The sequence below is a fragment of the Astyanax mexicanus genome, chromosome 3 (assembly GCF_023375975.1).
Source record: "Astyanax mexicanus isolate ESR-SI-001 chromosome 3, AstMex3_surface, whole genome shotgun sequence".
Lineage (NCBI taxonomy): Eukaryota > Metazoa > Chordata > Actinopteri > Characiformes > Acestrorhamphidae > Astyanax > Astyanax mexicanus.
Window position 1 is genome coordinate 21,841,215 of NC_064410.1, and position 14,247 is coordinate 21,855,461.

Sequence of the window (14,247 nt, forward strand, 5' to 3'; positions counted from 1 at the left end):
GATTGTCGTAAGAAGGAAGTTGTGTCCGGCTGCAGATGGATGGAAGGAGCAGGAAGTTGAGTGTCTCGAGAATCAGCAGCAGCAGCAGTGCACTGTGTGAAACTGTACAGAGATAAATATATTATTCCTGAGGAGACCCGCGAGCGGAGGGACCCCCAGAGATCAGAGTTTATCAGCAGCGAGCCTGGATCTTTACACAGTAAGAGTGTTTATGGTGGGAAGGGGAGGGATTCTCCTCGTCTTAGCTGGAGAACAACCACTGTATCTGTATAACTGAACATTAGAAATCTGCATTATCTGTTTCTGTAGCACATTATTGGCAGCATTAAACTTTATAAGACTTATCAGTCTTATCTGTGAATCTAACAGTGAGTAACAGCGTGGATTAGGTGGATTGCTGTGACGTTATCACTGGAGTATTGTGTCTGTTTATTGTTCCTCTACAGATATGGGATATGGTCAAGCCCCTGGCATGTTTGGATGATTGCTTTAGTCATACAGAAGGTGTGTAATTCTCTCTCTCCAAGAATGCACTAACCGTCATTGGACATAATAACAATAATAATTGAAAGACCTTCAAAAAAACCATGTTATGTTTGTAAGACATTTTTTATGATAGTAGTAGCAGTAGTAGTTGTATGGCTGGGCGGTATGGTAAAATAATGTATGACGATAATTCTATGATACACACATTTATCGCAATGCATGTGATTGCAGACAAAATGCACCAAAAGTGACAGATCCTTAAAGCAGCAGTCCTTAAAGGTGTCCTTCCTTTTTTAAATACAGTAGGTCTCTCTGAGTTTTATATGATGCTCCACATTAAACTATTCCTCAACCTCCATTGTCTGCAGTAGCTAGTAAAAGAAAATATTCATAAAAACGAGTCGATCAGTAAAAGCATTCATGTCTACATCAACCCGTGAATTAGTATTTATGGCCTCGCCCACCTTGGTTCGTGACCGCACGCAACATGGCAGTTTGTTCCTGTGTTATTTGTGCAAATTATCAGTGTTATGTGCTATGCCCTGTAATTCAGAGCAACAAGTAACAAATGGTTATAATTTGTCTATGGAACACCACTAGCAAAGTACAATGAGATTTCTGTTTGTGGATTTTTTTCCCCCTGTGTGTGAGTAAGTAGGTTTACATAGGATCTCCGGTGGATTTTGTGTTTTACAGAGACTGTAAGACTAGGTCAGTGTCTGAACTGCACTTGCCATGCCATTACACGTGTTGTAAAGTAACATATCACATTCCAAAGACTGTTATTAGTGTAAAAATGTCTTCATTTTAAAACACAGTGCTGTTAGCAAATCAGAGGCGATATGTTTGCATGTATGAATATTCATAAGCCGAAATCCTACCCCTAGTATTGGATGTAGTTGTTGTTGATGTTATTATTGACATTATTTATCTGATCATTTTAGGAGAGAGCAGACTTTGCCTTTGAAGGTCTGAAGCTAAAACCGGACAGTGTCGCTGTCCAAAGATGGAAGATGAAGTCTTTGATCAGTTTTTGGAAGTCGTCAATCTTCTGGTCTCCTGGATCGCTACTCTTGCCATTGTATTCGGCGGTGTGGTACCATACATCCCTCAATACAGGGACATTCAAAGGACTCAGAATGCTGAGGGATTCTCCACCTATGTCTGCCTTGTGCTTCTTATTGCCAACATTTTAAGAATACTCTTTAGGTACGCTGTCATTTCATAAAAGCTTTTTTGAGGGCACATTGATATAGAATATGTTTATGTTCATCATCCCAGGTTTTTTCTTTTGTTGTATTTATTTGTTTTTATATATTTGACACCACCAAACCTCTCTACTGTGTGATGAGTGATGCCAGAAAAAAAGAAGCAGAGATTCTCTTTCTCTTAAACCTAATTGTACAGCCAACAAATTTGCATTTACAGTTGAGGAAACTTGGCATTCCATATGATGAATGAGTTAACAAGATGTGACATAATGTTTAATGTGATCTTTCTATTTTCTGAATCCCCATTGTTTGGTTTTTATGTTGGGGGTTCATCTTTTAGCAAGGTTGGACAATGAAACTGAAACACCTGTCATTTTAGTGTGGGAGGTTTCATTTCTAAATTGGACCAGCCTGGTGGCCAATCTTCATTAAGATTGTAAAGGTTCAATTAACAGGGTAAGAGCACAGTTTTGCTCAAAATATTGCAATGCACACAACATTATAGGTGACATGAGTTCAAAAGAGGACAAATTGTTGGTGCACGTCTTGCTGGTGCATCTGTGACCAAGACAGCAAGTCTTTGTGATGTATCAAGAGCCACGGTATCCAGGGTAATGTCAGCATACCACCAAGAACGACGAACCACATCCAACAGGATTAACTGTGGACACAAGAGGAAGCTGTCTGAAAGGGATGTTCGGGTGATAACCCGGATTGTATCCAAAAACATAAAACCACGGCTGCCCAAATCACGGCAGAATTCAATATGCACCTCCTGTACTTGAATTCACCAGACAAAATATACATTTGTAACTGATTTGTACTTTTATTTGTAATGTAGTAGATAGTTTCTATATTGATTCTAAAGGGAATTAAGGAATATAATGCATAGTTTGGATTTTTTTGTGTATCCTAACTGATTCTTGCCTTGTTCTTCACACTTATCTGTTTTCTCCAGGTTTGGCCGTTACTTTGAAACTGCACTCCTGTGGCAGAGCATCATAATGATCACCACCATGCTGATCATGCTCAACCTGTGTACTAGTGTCCGAGTGGCTACTGAACTCAGCACCAAGCGTCGCTCATTTACAGGTATGTACCACCACACCACAACTCCGTCATGAGTGTACAGGGCCTCATCATCTTTCAATCTTTGCATATGGATGCTTGTTTTAGCATCAGAAGGAAAGAATTGATTGATTTGCTTGATTGATCACTGACTGTTCCAAATACACTGACAGCTGCTCAAGGCCCACCAGTCTTTTTCACAAAGGGCTGTCGTGGCTGCAGGCTTTTGTTCAGTCAAGCCTGATGCCTCATTGTTCGCTCACGGAATTTAAACAGTTCATTAGTTACGTTTTTTTAATTATTGAAATTATTAGTAGCTTAGTTTAATGGTTCGTTTTGCAAGTAGAGAACACTTTCAACATCTGCCAGTAGGGCTGGGTATCAAAAATCAATAGCAAAAAGGTACTGACTGAAATGTCTCTGTACTTTCGAGTACCAGTAACAGTAAGACAATAAGATTACTTATATAAGATTAAATAAATATCTTGAATAAAAAAAAATAATAATAATTTATTTTTATTTTTTGGTTACAATTTAGAAAAACGACTCGAAAAAAGTATTGTTTGTGTATCTGTACTGAATTTAAAGGATTGTATCGGTACCAGTATGGAAAATATTAAAATGATACCCAGCCCTAACATAACCAGGTTATACTGTCCCAGCAGGTCAAGAGCAGTCTCTAACAAATTTAATTAAACATGTGCAGTCTCTTCCTGAAGATAAATGATTGCAATTTGACCTCTGAACTGAACTGTATGTTCTGCCTTTGAGCTGAACTTGCCAGGACGGCATGACCTTGCCATGTTGGCAGTTGTTTTAAAATGTTCTTCTGTCTTTTTCTGATTATTATTATAAGATTTAAATGTAAATCTGCAGTCAGACCATTATTTTTACAGATACTGTTTGTTATATAATCTGTATGTCCAAAAGCTAGTATGTTTCTTCTAGAAAAAAGGGTGTTAAACTAAATGTTGCAACATTTCTGTGAGGATTTGATTGTATTTAGATACAAGATTATTATAAGGCCTATTTCTGATAATATGTTGTAAAATATTGTTTGTTGGTGCTCCATTTCTCCAGAGAATGCATGTTTAATGCACCACGCTCACACTGGGAGCAATTATACTCTTCTTACCTACATGGGCATGATGACCTTAAGCTCTTGTGTGCCTTGGCGTCGGGCCTGTTGACCTTAGGCTCATGTGCGGCAGCTTCAGACCAAAACTGAACAAAATGAAGCATTTGACAGGATACTGAACACGTTTTCCAAAAGGTGTTTGTGAATTATGCCATGTTTTCACCACTAAATAAATTAAGTACCAGTGCCAGTCAAAAGTTTGGACACACCTTCTCATTCAGTGTTTTTCTTTATTTTATTCTACATTGTAGATTTATATTTAAGACATGGAAACAATTAAGGAACACATAACATATGGAATTACGTAGTAAACAAACAAAAAAAATGTGTTTGTCCCCCACAACCCCCTGATCTGAACCCGATCAACTGAGATGGAGATTGAGGTGATCGGCAACTATTGTTCAGCACCTCCAGGAACTCCTTCAAGACGCTGAGAAAACTATTCCAGGTGACTCTTCCTCATGAAGACACTGAGATTAAAGTACCAAGAGAGTACAGATCTGTCCTCAAAGATAAATGTGATATTTAGAAGAATCAAAAGTGTAAAACATGTTAACACTTTTTTAAATAAATTTGCATGTGTTCCTGTATAGCTTTAATGTCTTCAATATTAAATTTACAGTGATAAAATGAGAAGAGGCGTGTCCAAACTTTTAACTGGTACTGTATTTGCATTGCTTTATAAACAAACAAACAAAAAACTAAAGCCCTATACAGACGAGATTAGTTTCTCAGGGGGACGTCTGTGAAAAATATTTCACACTTCTACTCAGTGATAAAACTCTTGCATCCGGACTACAATTGAAAAAATAACTTAGTCATTAGTCATTGTTTACTACAGTAATATATATATATATATATGTATTTTTTTTTTGGCTGAATAATTCTGGTTGCCAAATATATGGTTTATGCCTTACATTTTATATTCTGTATATATATTTAGTTCAGTATTCATATTTGGTTTATTTATTTGGCTTGCTTGATTCTCAGATATACAATATGTGTACAGGTCTAAGCAAAAGTTTGTCCAAACAGATTGCTTTTGTTAGTGATCTAAAGAATACCTGTTCATTATTAAATATTTCAAGTTTAACAGCTTAATTTGACCTCAAACTTCATACAAAGGTAATAATTTATACTTACAAAAATATTAACACAATGAGTCTTTGTAGTTGTTGGGCAATAAGCTGGAAACATATTGTTTGTTTCTGTAAAACACATTTACACACAGTATCAGTTTATTTGAGACTAGTTTCTGTGGCATGCATTACCAATATACAGCTCTGAAAATGAGAAATGGCTGATAAAACAAAAAAGATGCAGAGCTTTCAGACCTCAAAATAATGCAAAGAAAAAAAATCATATTCATAAAGTTTTAAGAGTTCAAAAATCAATATTTGGTGGAATATCTCATCCACCAGTCTTACACACTGCTTTTGGATAACTTTATGCTTCTCACTCCTGGTGCAAAAATTCCAGCAGTTCAGCTTGGTTTGATGGCTTGTGATCATCCATCTTCCTCCTAATTATATTCCCGAGGTTTTCAATTTGGTAAAATCAAAGAAAGACATTATTTTTAAGTAAATTTTAAGTAATCTTTTATTTTTTCCAGAGCTGTATCTGTGTGGCATACAGAAAGTGAATATAGACAATTATTACTGTTGAATTTGCCTTAGTAGAAGTCGCATGTGATCAGACCATAGCAGATTCATTTGATGTCATAATACATGTGCAACATTTTATGATCTGAAGAAGAGTTATTAAAGCTACAGTAAATGCAGTCAATCAAAATGTAAAAGAAAAAGCAACATGTGCTGTAACTTTTTCCTTTAATATTAGGAGAAGACCCATTAGGACAGTAGCCTTGTGATGAAACAGTTGCAGAAACCAGAAGCACAGTAATGAGAGAGAAAGCTGGAGATGTGTTTCATGTGATCCTGTTTAAAAAAAAAAAGCTTAGAGCAACATGTGACATGAAATGTTTTTTCACAGATCACAGAGCAGATTTCACTTGCCCTACGAAGATGGATGGGCAAGATGGACAAAGCCTGCCTTTATGTATAATATAAAGAAACATTTTCACTGAACCTTTATCTACAAACATATTTCTGAGAATTGAGCATTCAGTTTACACAGGAGTGGCAGTTGAGGAATAGCAGTGCATTTAGATTACACAAATCTAAAACAAATTCTGTATACAACTGTGTAAAATGATGTTTAAGATGAAAAGATTTCAGATATCTAGCTCTCTTTCAGAGATACGTAACTCTCTTCTGCATAACTCTTATTCTCTTTCACTTTCTTCATGTTATGGCCCTGATTGCATGAGAGCGCAAGGAGGGAAACAATATTTTCTTCTCTCTTTCTTTCTCTCCTTTCTTTTTGTCTGAAGCAACAGACAGTAAGGACGAGGAAATCAAAGTTCCTAAGAAGTTCTTTCTGGGTATGTACTGATCAGTTTGCCGTGGAATGCCTAGTCACCCATCATTTCCCATCACTCTCTCTGTTTTCTTTTTAAATATACTGTGGGGAAAATTCGTATTTGATACACTGCAAATTTTGCGAGTTTTCTTGCCTACAAAGATGGAGAGGTCTGTCATTTTTATCGTAGGTACACCATTTAAACTGTGGATACAAAGATACAAAGATTGAAAGATAGATCTAGAAACACATTGTATGGTAAAGAATTCATTTGAATTGTATTGCATGAAATCATTTAAACTGATGCAATAGAAAAACAGAACATTTATGTGCAATTACAGAGGTCAGAAGTTTCCTGAAGTGCTTGAACAAGATTGCACATGTTGCATCATGGATTTTGGCCCACCCCTCCACACAGATATTTTCCAGATCTTTCAGGATTCAGGGCTGTTGCTGGGCAACAGGGAGTTTAAGGTCCCTCTAAAGATTTTCTGTTGGGTTCAGGGCTAAAGACTGGCTAGGCCACTCTAGGGCCTTAAAGTGTTTCTTACAGAGCCACTTGTTAGCTGCCCCAGCTGTGTGTGTTGGGTCATTGTCATGCTGGAAGACCCAGCTCTGAACCATCCTCAATCATCTTGCTGAGGCTCTTACTTTCCTTATGTGCCCACTTCAATGTGATGCAGTCATCATGTCCCTGTTGCATGATGTTTCCACCCCCATGCTTCACAGTTTGGACAGTTTTCTTGGGTTGTACTCATTAAAAAAGCTCTATTTTTTGCCTCATCTGACCACATGACCTTCTTACATGCCGTCAAACGGACCTAAACATGTGCTGGCGTGAGCAGGGGGACCTTGCATGCCCTGCAGGATTTTAATCCATGACGACGTAGTGTGTTACCAATGGTAATGTTTGAGACTGTGGTCACAGCTTTCTTCAGGTCAGTGACCAGGTTCTCCTGTGTAGTTCTTGGCTGATTCATGACCTTTCTCAGAATCATCCTTACCATATGATGAGATCTTGCATGGAGCTACAAATCAAGGAAGATTGAGAGTCATCTTGTGCTTCTTCCATTTTCTAATAATTGTGCCAACAGTGGTTGCCTTCACAGCAAGCTGCTTGCTTATTGACCTGTAGCTCATCCCAGTCTTGTGCAGGTCTACAGTTTTATCCCCGATGTTCTTAGATAGCACTTTGGTCTTGGTCATGGTGGAGAGGTTGGAGTGTGGCTAATTGAGTGTGTGGACAGGTGAATTTTATAAAGGTAACAAGTTTAAACAGGTCCAGTTATTACAGGTTATGAGTGCAGAATAGGATGTGTCTTAAAGAGACACTAACAGGTCTGTGAAGGCCAGAATTCTTGCTGATTGGTAGGTGATCATATACCGGTCATGCAGTAAAATGCAAATTAATAATTTATAAATCATACAATATGATTTATTTTGTTTACCCATGATAAAAATGAAAAATGACAAACCTCTCCTTTCTTTGTAGGTGGGAAAACTTGCATAATTGGCAGTGTATTAAATACTTTTGTTCTGAACTGTATATCTAACTCCCATTGACCGTTGGTCTTCTGTGAATTCTCATCATCTAGTATTTTCATTAACTCATGCCATTGTTGTGCCTATTTAAATAAAAAGTAGTAAACATATCTATCAGCAAATACTAGAGCACAATTATCATTCATATTCATCATCAGTGTGGCCTCTGCAAAGATGGAATCAAGGCTCTGTAACACCACATCTAGCAAAATAAATTTGCTTGCATTTTTTTAGTATCCTTTTAAAAATATGTTCTGTTTTGTAGCGGTAATTTCTGCCACTCTTCTTTGCAGAATGCCTTTAGTTCATAGAGATAGATTCTTGGATCATCTTGCATGCATAGTTTGGTTAAGGTCTTCTTGTCTCATCTTGACCTCCACAGTTCCCCTGAACAGACTTTTCCTAAAGGTGTCATGGAAAAATGTATTTCCAAAGTTCAAAAATGTTTTGTTGCAGCTTTGACTAATTATGAGCACCATCCTTACATTCATAACTTTACCACATCTTTAAGTTTTGTGAAGAACAAAACAATGGAGCAACAACAGCAAAAATGGCAGACTGTGTACAGAATTAATGCTAGGTCTAATGCTAACATAAAGGGCCCTATTGTACACTCTGCGAAAGGCATCTTTGTGTCTTTGTGTAGATATTGGAGAACAATTTGAAATAATGAAATGCATTCTATGGCACCTTAGAACTTCTTAGATCTTTAGACATTTGCTTAGAGCAGCTCTTATTTGATGAGTATTTGGTACAGGGCTAAAGAGTTTTGATTACAGGTGTCGACAAGCCTCATGCCTTATTTTTCAGTCAAGGTTTGACACGAAAAAGAAATTGCTGTTGGTTTACTGATTTCTGTTTACATTAATTGATGTTGTCTTTTTTATACATTTTGTAGCCTAAATATATTTTTGGCCTTGCTTTTTAAAGAAAGAGCAATTATAAACCTACAATTTAAAAATATGTATTAAACACTCAACATCTAATCAGACATACCAAAGACCGCATCACACCTGCCCAGTTTAAAATTATTCTTTCGCTTGCTCTGTGCAATTTCCCATTCTCACCAGAGAGGGCCCTCAATCCCAAAACTTATGGACATCCACTTTAAAGAACATTCAAACTTTTGAAAAAAGAGAAATAAGACGTTTTGGCTGAAACCAAAAACCTCTTTTTTACCTTTGGTAAATTAAATAGCCTTAATGTGTTTTTTTCTTGCTTTTCTAAGAAAACACATCAACAAAACTACAAACATTTCAAAATATGAATTAATTAATTTACTTTAGCAGTGCTTTTTCAGTAATAAATGTACCACAGACGTGCTGTTTTACAGTGTTACTCAAGTCCCATGAGAGTTAAATTTACAAAAAGAAAGACACCCTCAATATGCAAAGTGAAAGAATTATGATCAGATCACTCAGACAGCTCTCATTCACATTTGAAAAAAATCCAGTAATTATTAATTATAAATGTGTTTTTATAAAAAAAAAATTGTCTTGCTTTTATAAAGTAAACAAAAGCTACAAAACTATAGTTTAAATATTTTTCGAACACTTACTCTTTGTTATTTATCCTTTTTATTATCCCAGCATACAAACCAACGAAGCTCAATACATTTAGCTTATCGGTTAGATTTTAATTCTGAATTAAGTTAGCAATGCTTTTCCAATAATAATTGTACCCTGGAAGTGCTAAATGTAGCTTAACAGTGCTACTCAGGTCACATGTGAGAGAAATTTACAAAGAGAAGAAAAGCCTTTTAGTGTTCAGGTAAACAAACCGATGTTAAAGCTAAGTGCTGTGTTAGCTAAGCTAACGTTGTGTGTCTGTGTCTTATCTTGTATCTTTCTGCTGGAAAACAGGCAGTTTGAGAGAGGGTAGTAAATGAATACTGAGTGTGGTGCTGAAAGCTTTATTTTGTTTATTTTGTGTGAGTAGAGTGTAAACATGTATTAAATCTGCTGTTTGTTGGCTTTCTCTGCCGGCTCTGCTTGTGTATATGTGCTGCCGGGGGAGGGGACTGAGTGGGGGGTGTGGGCCTTAAAAATCCTTTGTTCCTTTGTTAGAGGAAACACTGAAATAAATGAGTCAAGGAAATTTGTTCGCAACAAAAAGTATACCCTTGAAAGCCTGTTAATTTCCCTTTTAAAAGGAAAATGCGTTTCTGGGATGAGCAGCAGAGCTAAATATGTAGATTGTGCCCATGAACAAATTGCCAAATCTTCTCTGCCATTGCCAAACAGCTTACTTTGCTGTTGCTATTGGCACTTGTTTTGAGCTTCTAGTACCCCCAGGCCTGACTGGCAACTGATTAGTAGCACCTGTGAGCATGGTAGTAGTCAATAGGGCTGTTTCTCAATACAGAGAACACAAGTTTGGACTCCTTTACTTGGTATTTAGACTCATAAGTGCATACTCCCAAGGGCGAGAGGACGTAGGACTTTTGTTCTGTAATTGGGACAGCTCTGTATTTGATGACATCACCATTTCAGGGCACGGAAAGCCTTTTTTTTTTTATTTTTTTTTATTTTATTACATATACTGTTCCTTAAGAAAAAAACACATCTAAAGTCTAAACCCCTCCATTCTCGCTTAAAAAACTTCAAACTATAGCAGTACAGTTTTTTAAACATATAACATACAGGTATGCAAGGTGCATTGTGGGATATTGGACTGTAAGAAGTCCTCACAACTCACTTTGTAGTGTACTTGGCTAACTGCAATCTTCTAAATGGAACAGTACTTGGGCTGCGACTGATGACATTTCCACAAGAACACAAGTATAGACAAAAACGCAGATTAAGAAACGCCTAAAGTGTCTGATCTAAAAATCGCCATTGTGGTATTTTTTGGAGTAAACCCAATACACTTAGTAGGTGGTGCTCACCACTTAATATGCGGTGCTCACCACTTAATATATGGTGCTCACCACTTAATATAAAAACGCACAGAAATGTCACTTCAGGGGCTCCGTAACACAGTGATTTAAGAAGTGAAATAAACTTTATAGGATTTGCAGAAAGTAACATGTATGCACCTATCTAATTTAGTTTAAAGAATTATGGCACACTTTCTGTAAATCCTATAAACTTCCTGTAACTCAAATATCACAGTGTTCGTCTGCTATTTTGATATATTTAACCAAAATTGCAGATCCAAACAACCAGTGATTTACAAAGGAAAAATCATGAAAATTTTCAGGGGTGCTATTTTATATCCAGATACAAAATATTGTTTAATGCAAGTTCTAAACAGGCCCAGAGTGGCCTAGATAAAATGTGCAAAATTAGATTGGAGCTCTCTAAACATAATTCAGCCTGCTAGGTGTGGCAAAAACACATTCTCTTAACAAGCACAATCCCAGTAGGGAAGCATGGTTGTGGCAGCATCATAATGTGAGGATGCTTTTGTTTCTCAGTGTGCTTCGCCCATCTTGTTAAAATTGAAGGATGTCAGGACAGTGTGAAATACAGGGAGATACTGCGAGACAACCTGCTTCAGACTGATAAAACATTAATGCTTGGGAGAAACTTCACGTTTTAGTTGTCAAAGCAACATGGTAGTAGTTGAGCAACAAAAAAGGTGCGTGTTCTACAATGACCAGAGTCAGAGTTCAGATCTCTGTCAGTTTGAGAATCCACAGCACTCTGTGAAAATTGTGGTCCACTAATTTTAAACATCCTGAAGAGCCAAACATACAATGAGAAATGGGTGAAAATCCCTCCTACACGTTGTGCAGAGCTGGTAGACTCTTATCCTTTTTTTTTTTTTTTTTTTTTTTTTTTAGACTCTTATCCTAAAAGATCAAAAGCTGTTATTGCAGCAAAAGTTGGTTCTACCAAGTCCCAGTCTGAAGGGGTGGCTACTTCTGCGTTGTTTTGCGGTGAAAATGAGGTTGATCACACTGTGGATGTACAGCAGATGGCACTGTAGCACTTTTTCTGACTATTGTATTAGTTTCTTCTGTCTGAATGTGGTTTGAGTGTGTCGCAGTGCTTGTATTGCTCATTATTTTGTGATAAAGGCACAAATTTGCTAATATGTGTTGTGTAATCAGAATTTATTTGCAATCTCAAAATCTCTTGTAACATCCATCTCACAGCGATAAGCTGTATTTAGTATAGTGGCATGAGAAAGTATTTGCCCCCCTACACAGTTCTTGTTTTTTTACCATACTGATATTTTTCTGATTATCAAACAAACTTTAATATCAGACAAATATAACCTGAGTAAATATAAAAAATAATATTTTTTTTTATTAAAGGTAAAACAAAAAATATCCCAACCAGTCTAAACCTGTGAGTAAAAGTGTTTGCCCCCTAAACCGAATAACTTGGTTGTGCCACCCTTGCCAGCAACAACTGCTATCAAGCTTTACCAATAACTGGTAACGAGTCTTTCAGCACTCTGTGGAGAAATTTTGTCCCACATATCCATACAGAATTGTTTTAATTCAGACACATTGGAGGGTTTTCAAGCATAAACTGGTTGTTTAAGATCATGTCACAGAATCTCAATCAGACTTTGACTAGGCCACTTCAAAACCTTCATTTAGTTTTTTAAGCCATTCATAGGTGGACTTGTTTGTCTGCTTTGAATCATTGTCCTGCTGCAGAACCCAAGTACGTCTGAGCTTGAGGTCACAAACAGATGGCCGGACATTCTCCTTCAGGATTGTCTGGTAAACAGCAGAATTCCTGGTTCCATCAATTACAGCAAGTCTTTTAGGTTCTGAAGCAGCAAAGCAGGCCCAGACCATCACACTACCACCACCATGTTTTACATTCAGTATGATGTCCTTTTTCTAAAATGGTGTTAGTTTCATATATATATATATATATATATATATATATATTAGGGGTGGGAATCGATTACTATCTCACGATTCGATTCGATTCCGATTTTGGGGGCCACGATTCGATTCAAAATCGATTTTTGATTCAAAACGATTTGAATTATAAAAATTTCTGCTTCTGGCTTATGAATCTTATTGAAAAAAAAACCCTCCATAATATACACTGGTCCTGGAGCAAGTAATGTGTTACAAAAACAATAAAATGTGCAGGAATGTGGGTCCTCAGTGACAGAGGAATCACTGGGATATCACAATGACGTTAATGAACAATAAATAAATAATAAATAACACTGCTTTATTACCAGGCTACTAGCGGTGGTGTGTAGGTGACGCTGCTGGGCTGATGTGATGATAGCAGTGGAGCGCTAAAGTTCAGGAGCAGCTGCTGATTAACTAGTTAATTTAAGGTCGTTGTATTTCTTCAGAAAGGGGGCAGGAGGTGGAGAAATTAATTCATATTGTCCATTCCTTAATTCCTCTGTGATGAGGAGCTGAAATGAGCTCTGATTAGCTTATTGTTATTTTTCCGTTCCGCCTTAAATGCTGCAGCCCGCAGCCACCTGTAGCGTTATTTAAGGTGGAACTGGAAAGTTAGCTTGTTAGCTAGCTAACAGTTACTGAAACTAACTACTAGCGATCTTTTTTATGCTTGTTATGAAGCATTCTGCCATAAAACATTAAAACTACACGTTAATCTAAGGTAATATAGTGCTTGTTCTGCCATCTTACCGGTGATTCTCAAACACCTACTACGCTCTGTGTGGGTCTGGAAGACCTCGGTTTGAAGGGACAAGCGGGTTGCCAGGTCCAACAAAAATACCCAGCCCAAAATCAGTCCAAAACCCGCCCCTCAGAATCGATTTTGGGACATTTTAAATCGATTCTGAATCGTAGTAAATGAGAATCAAGATTCTTATGTGAATCGATTTTTTGGCACACCTCTAATATATATATATATATATATATATATATATATATATATATATATATATATATATATATATATATATATATAACAGGACACACTTTCCAAGAAGTTCAATTTTTGTCACATCATCTAAATAATTTTTATCCAAAGTCCTGGAGATCATCAAGATGTTTTTTTGGTAAATGTGAGATGGGCAGTTGTGTTCTTTTTGTTGTTTAGCAGTGTTTTCTTGTCTTAGAACTCTCCTATGGAGACCATTTTCCAACCAGCCTCTTACTTATCAATGAATCATTAAAACTGACCTTAACTGATGCAAGTGAGACCTGCAGTTCTTTAAATGTTGTTCTGGGTTAATTTGTGACCTCCTGGATGAGTTGTTCATGCCCTTTTGGAGTAATTTCAGTGGGTTAGTCACTCCTGAGAAGGTTCAGCAGTGTTTCATGTTTTCTCCATTTGTGAATAATAGCTCCACTGTGGTCCACTGAAGTCCCAAAGCTTCAGAAATGACTGTAACCTTTTCCAAACTGAATTTGAATTTCTTCAGATTGAGACATAATGTATTGATTTTTGAGATCTTTTAGCTGCTTCATTTTGTCAG

General features: G+C 36.9%; 1 protein-coding gene across 3 annotated transcripts in view; it reads left to right on the forward strand.

Annotated features, from left to right (window-relative positions):
* Window positions 1-14,247, forward strand: part of slc66a2 (solute carrier family 66 member 2) — a 46,158-nt gene continuing 31,911 nt past the window's right edge. Inside the window, exons 1-5 of one of the 3 annotated variants that reach the window (XM_007253057.4) lie at window positions 1-199; window positions 447-504; window positions 1,431-1,695; window positions 2,656-2,789; window positions 6,296-6,346. In XM_007253057.4, the coding sequence (XP_007253119.1) occupies window positions 1,493-1,695; window positions 2,656-2,789; window positions 6,296-6,346 (388 nt within the window). In that variant the 5' untranslated portion in view covers window positions 1-199; window positions 447-504; window positions 1,431-1,492. The remainder of the gene's footprint in view (window positions 200-446; window positions 505-1,430; window positions 1,696-2,655; window positions 2,790-6,295; window positions 6,347-14,247) is intronic. The other 2 variants (XM_049476195.1, XM_007253058.4) reach the window with 2 other exon arrangements.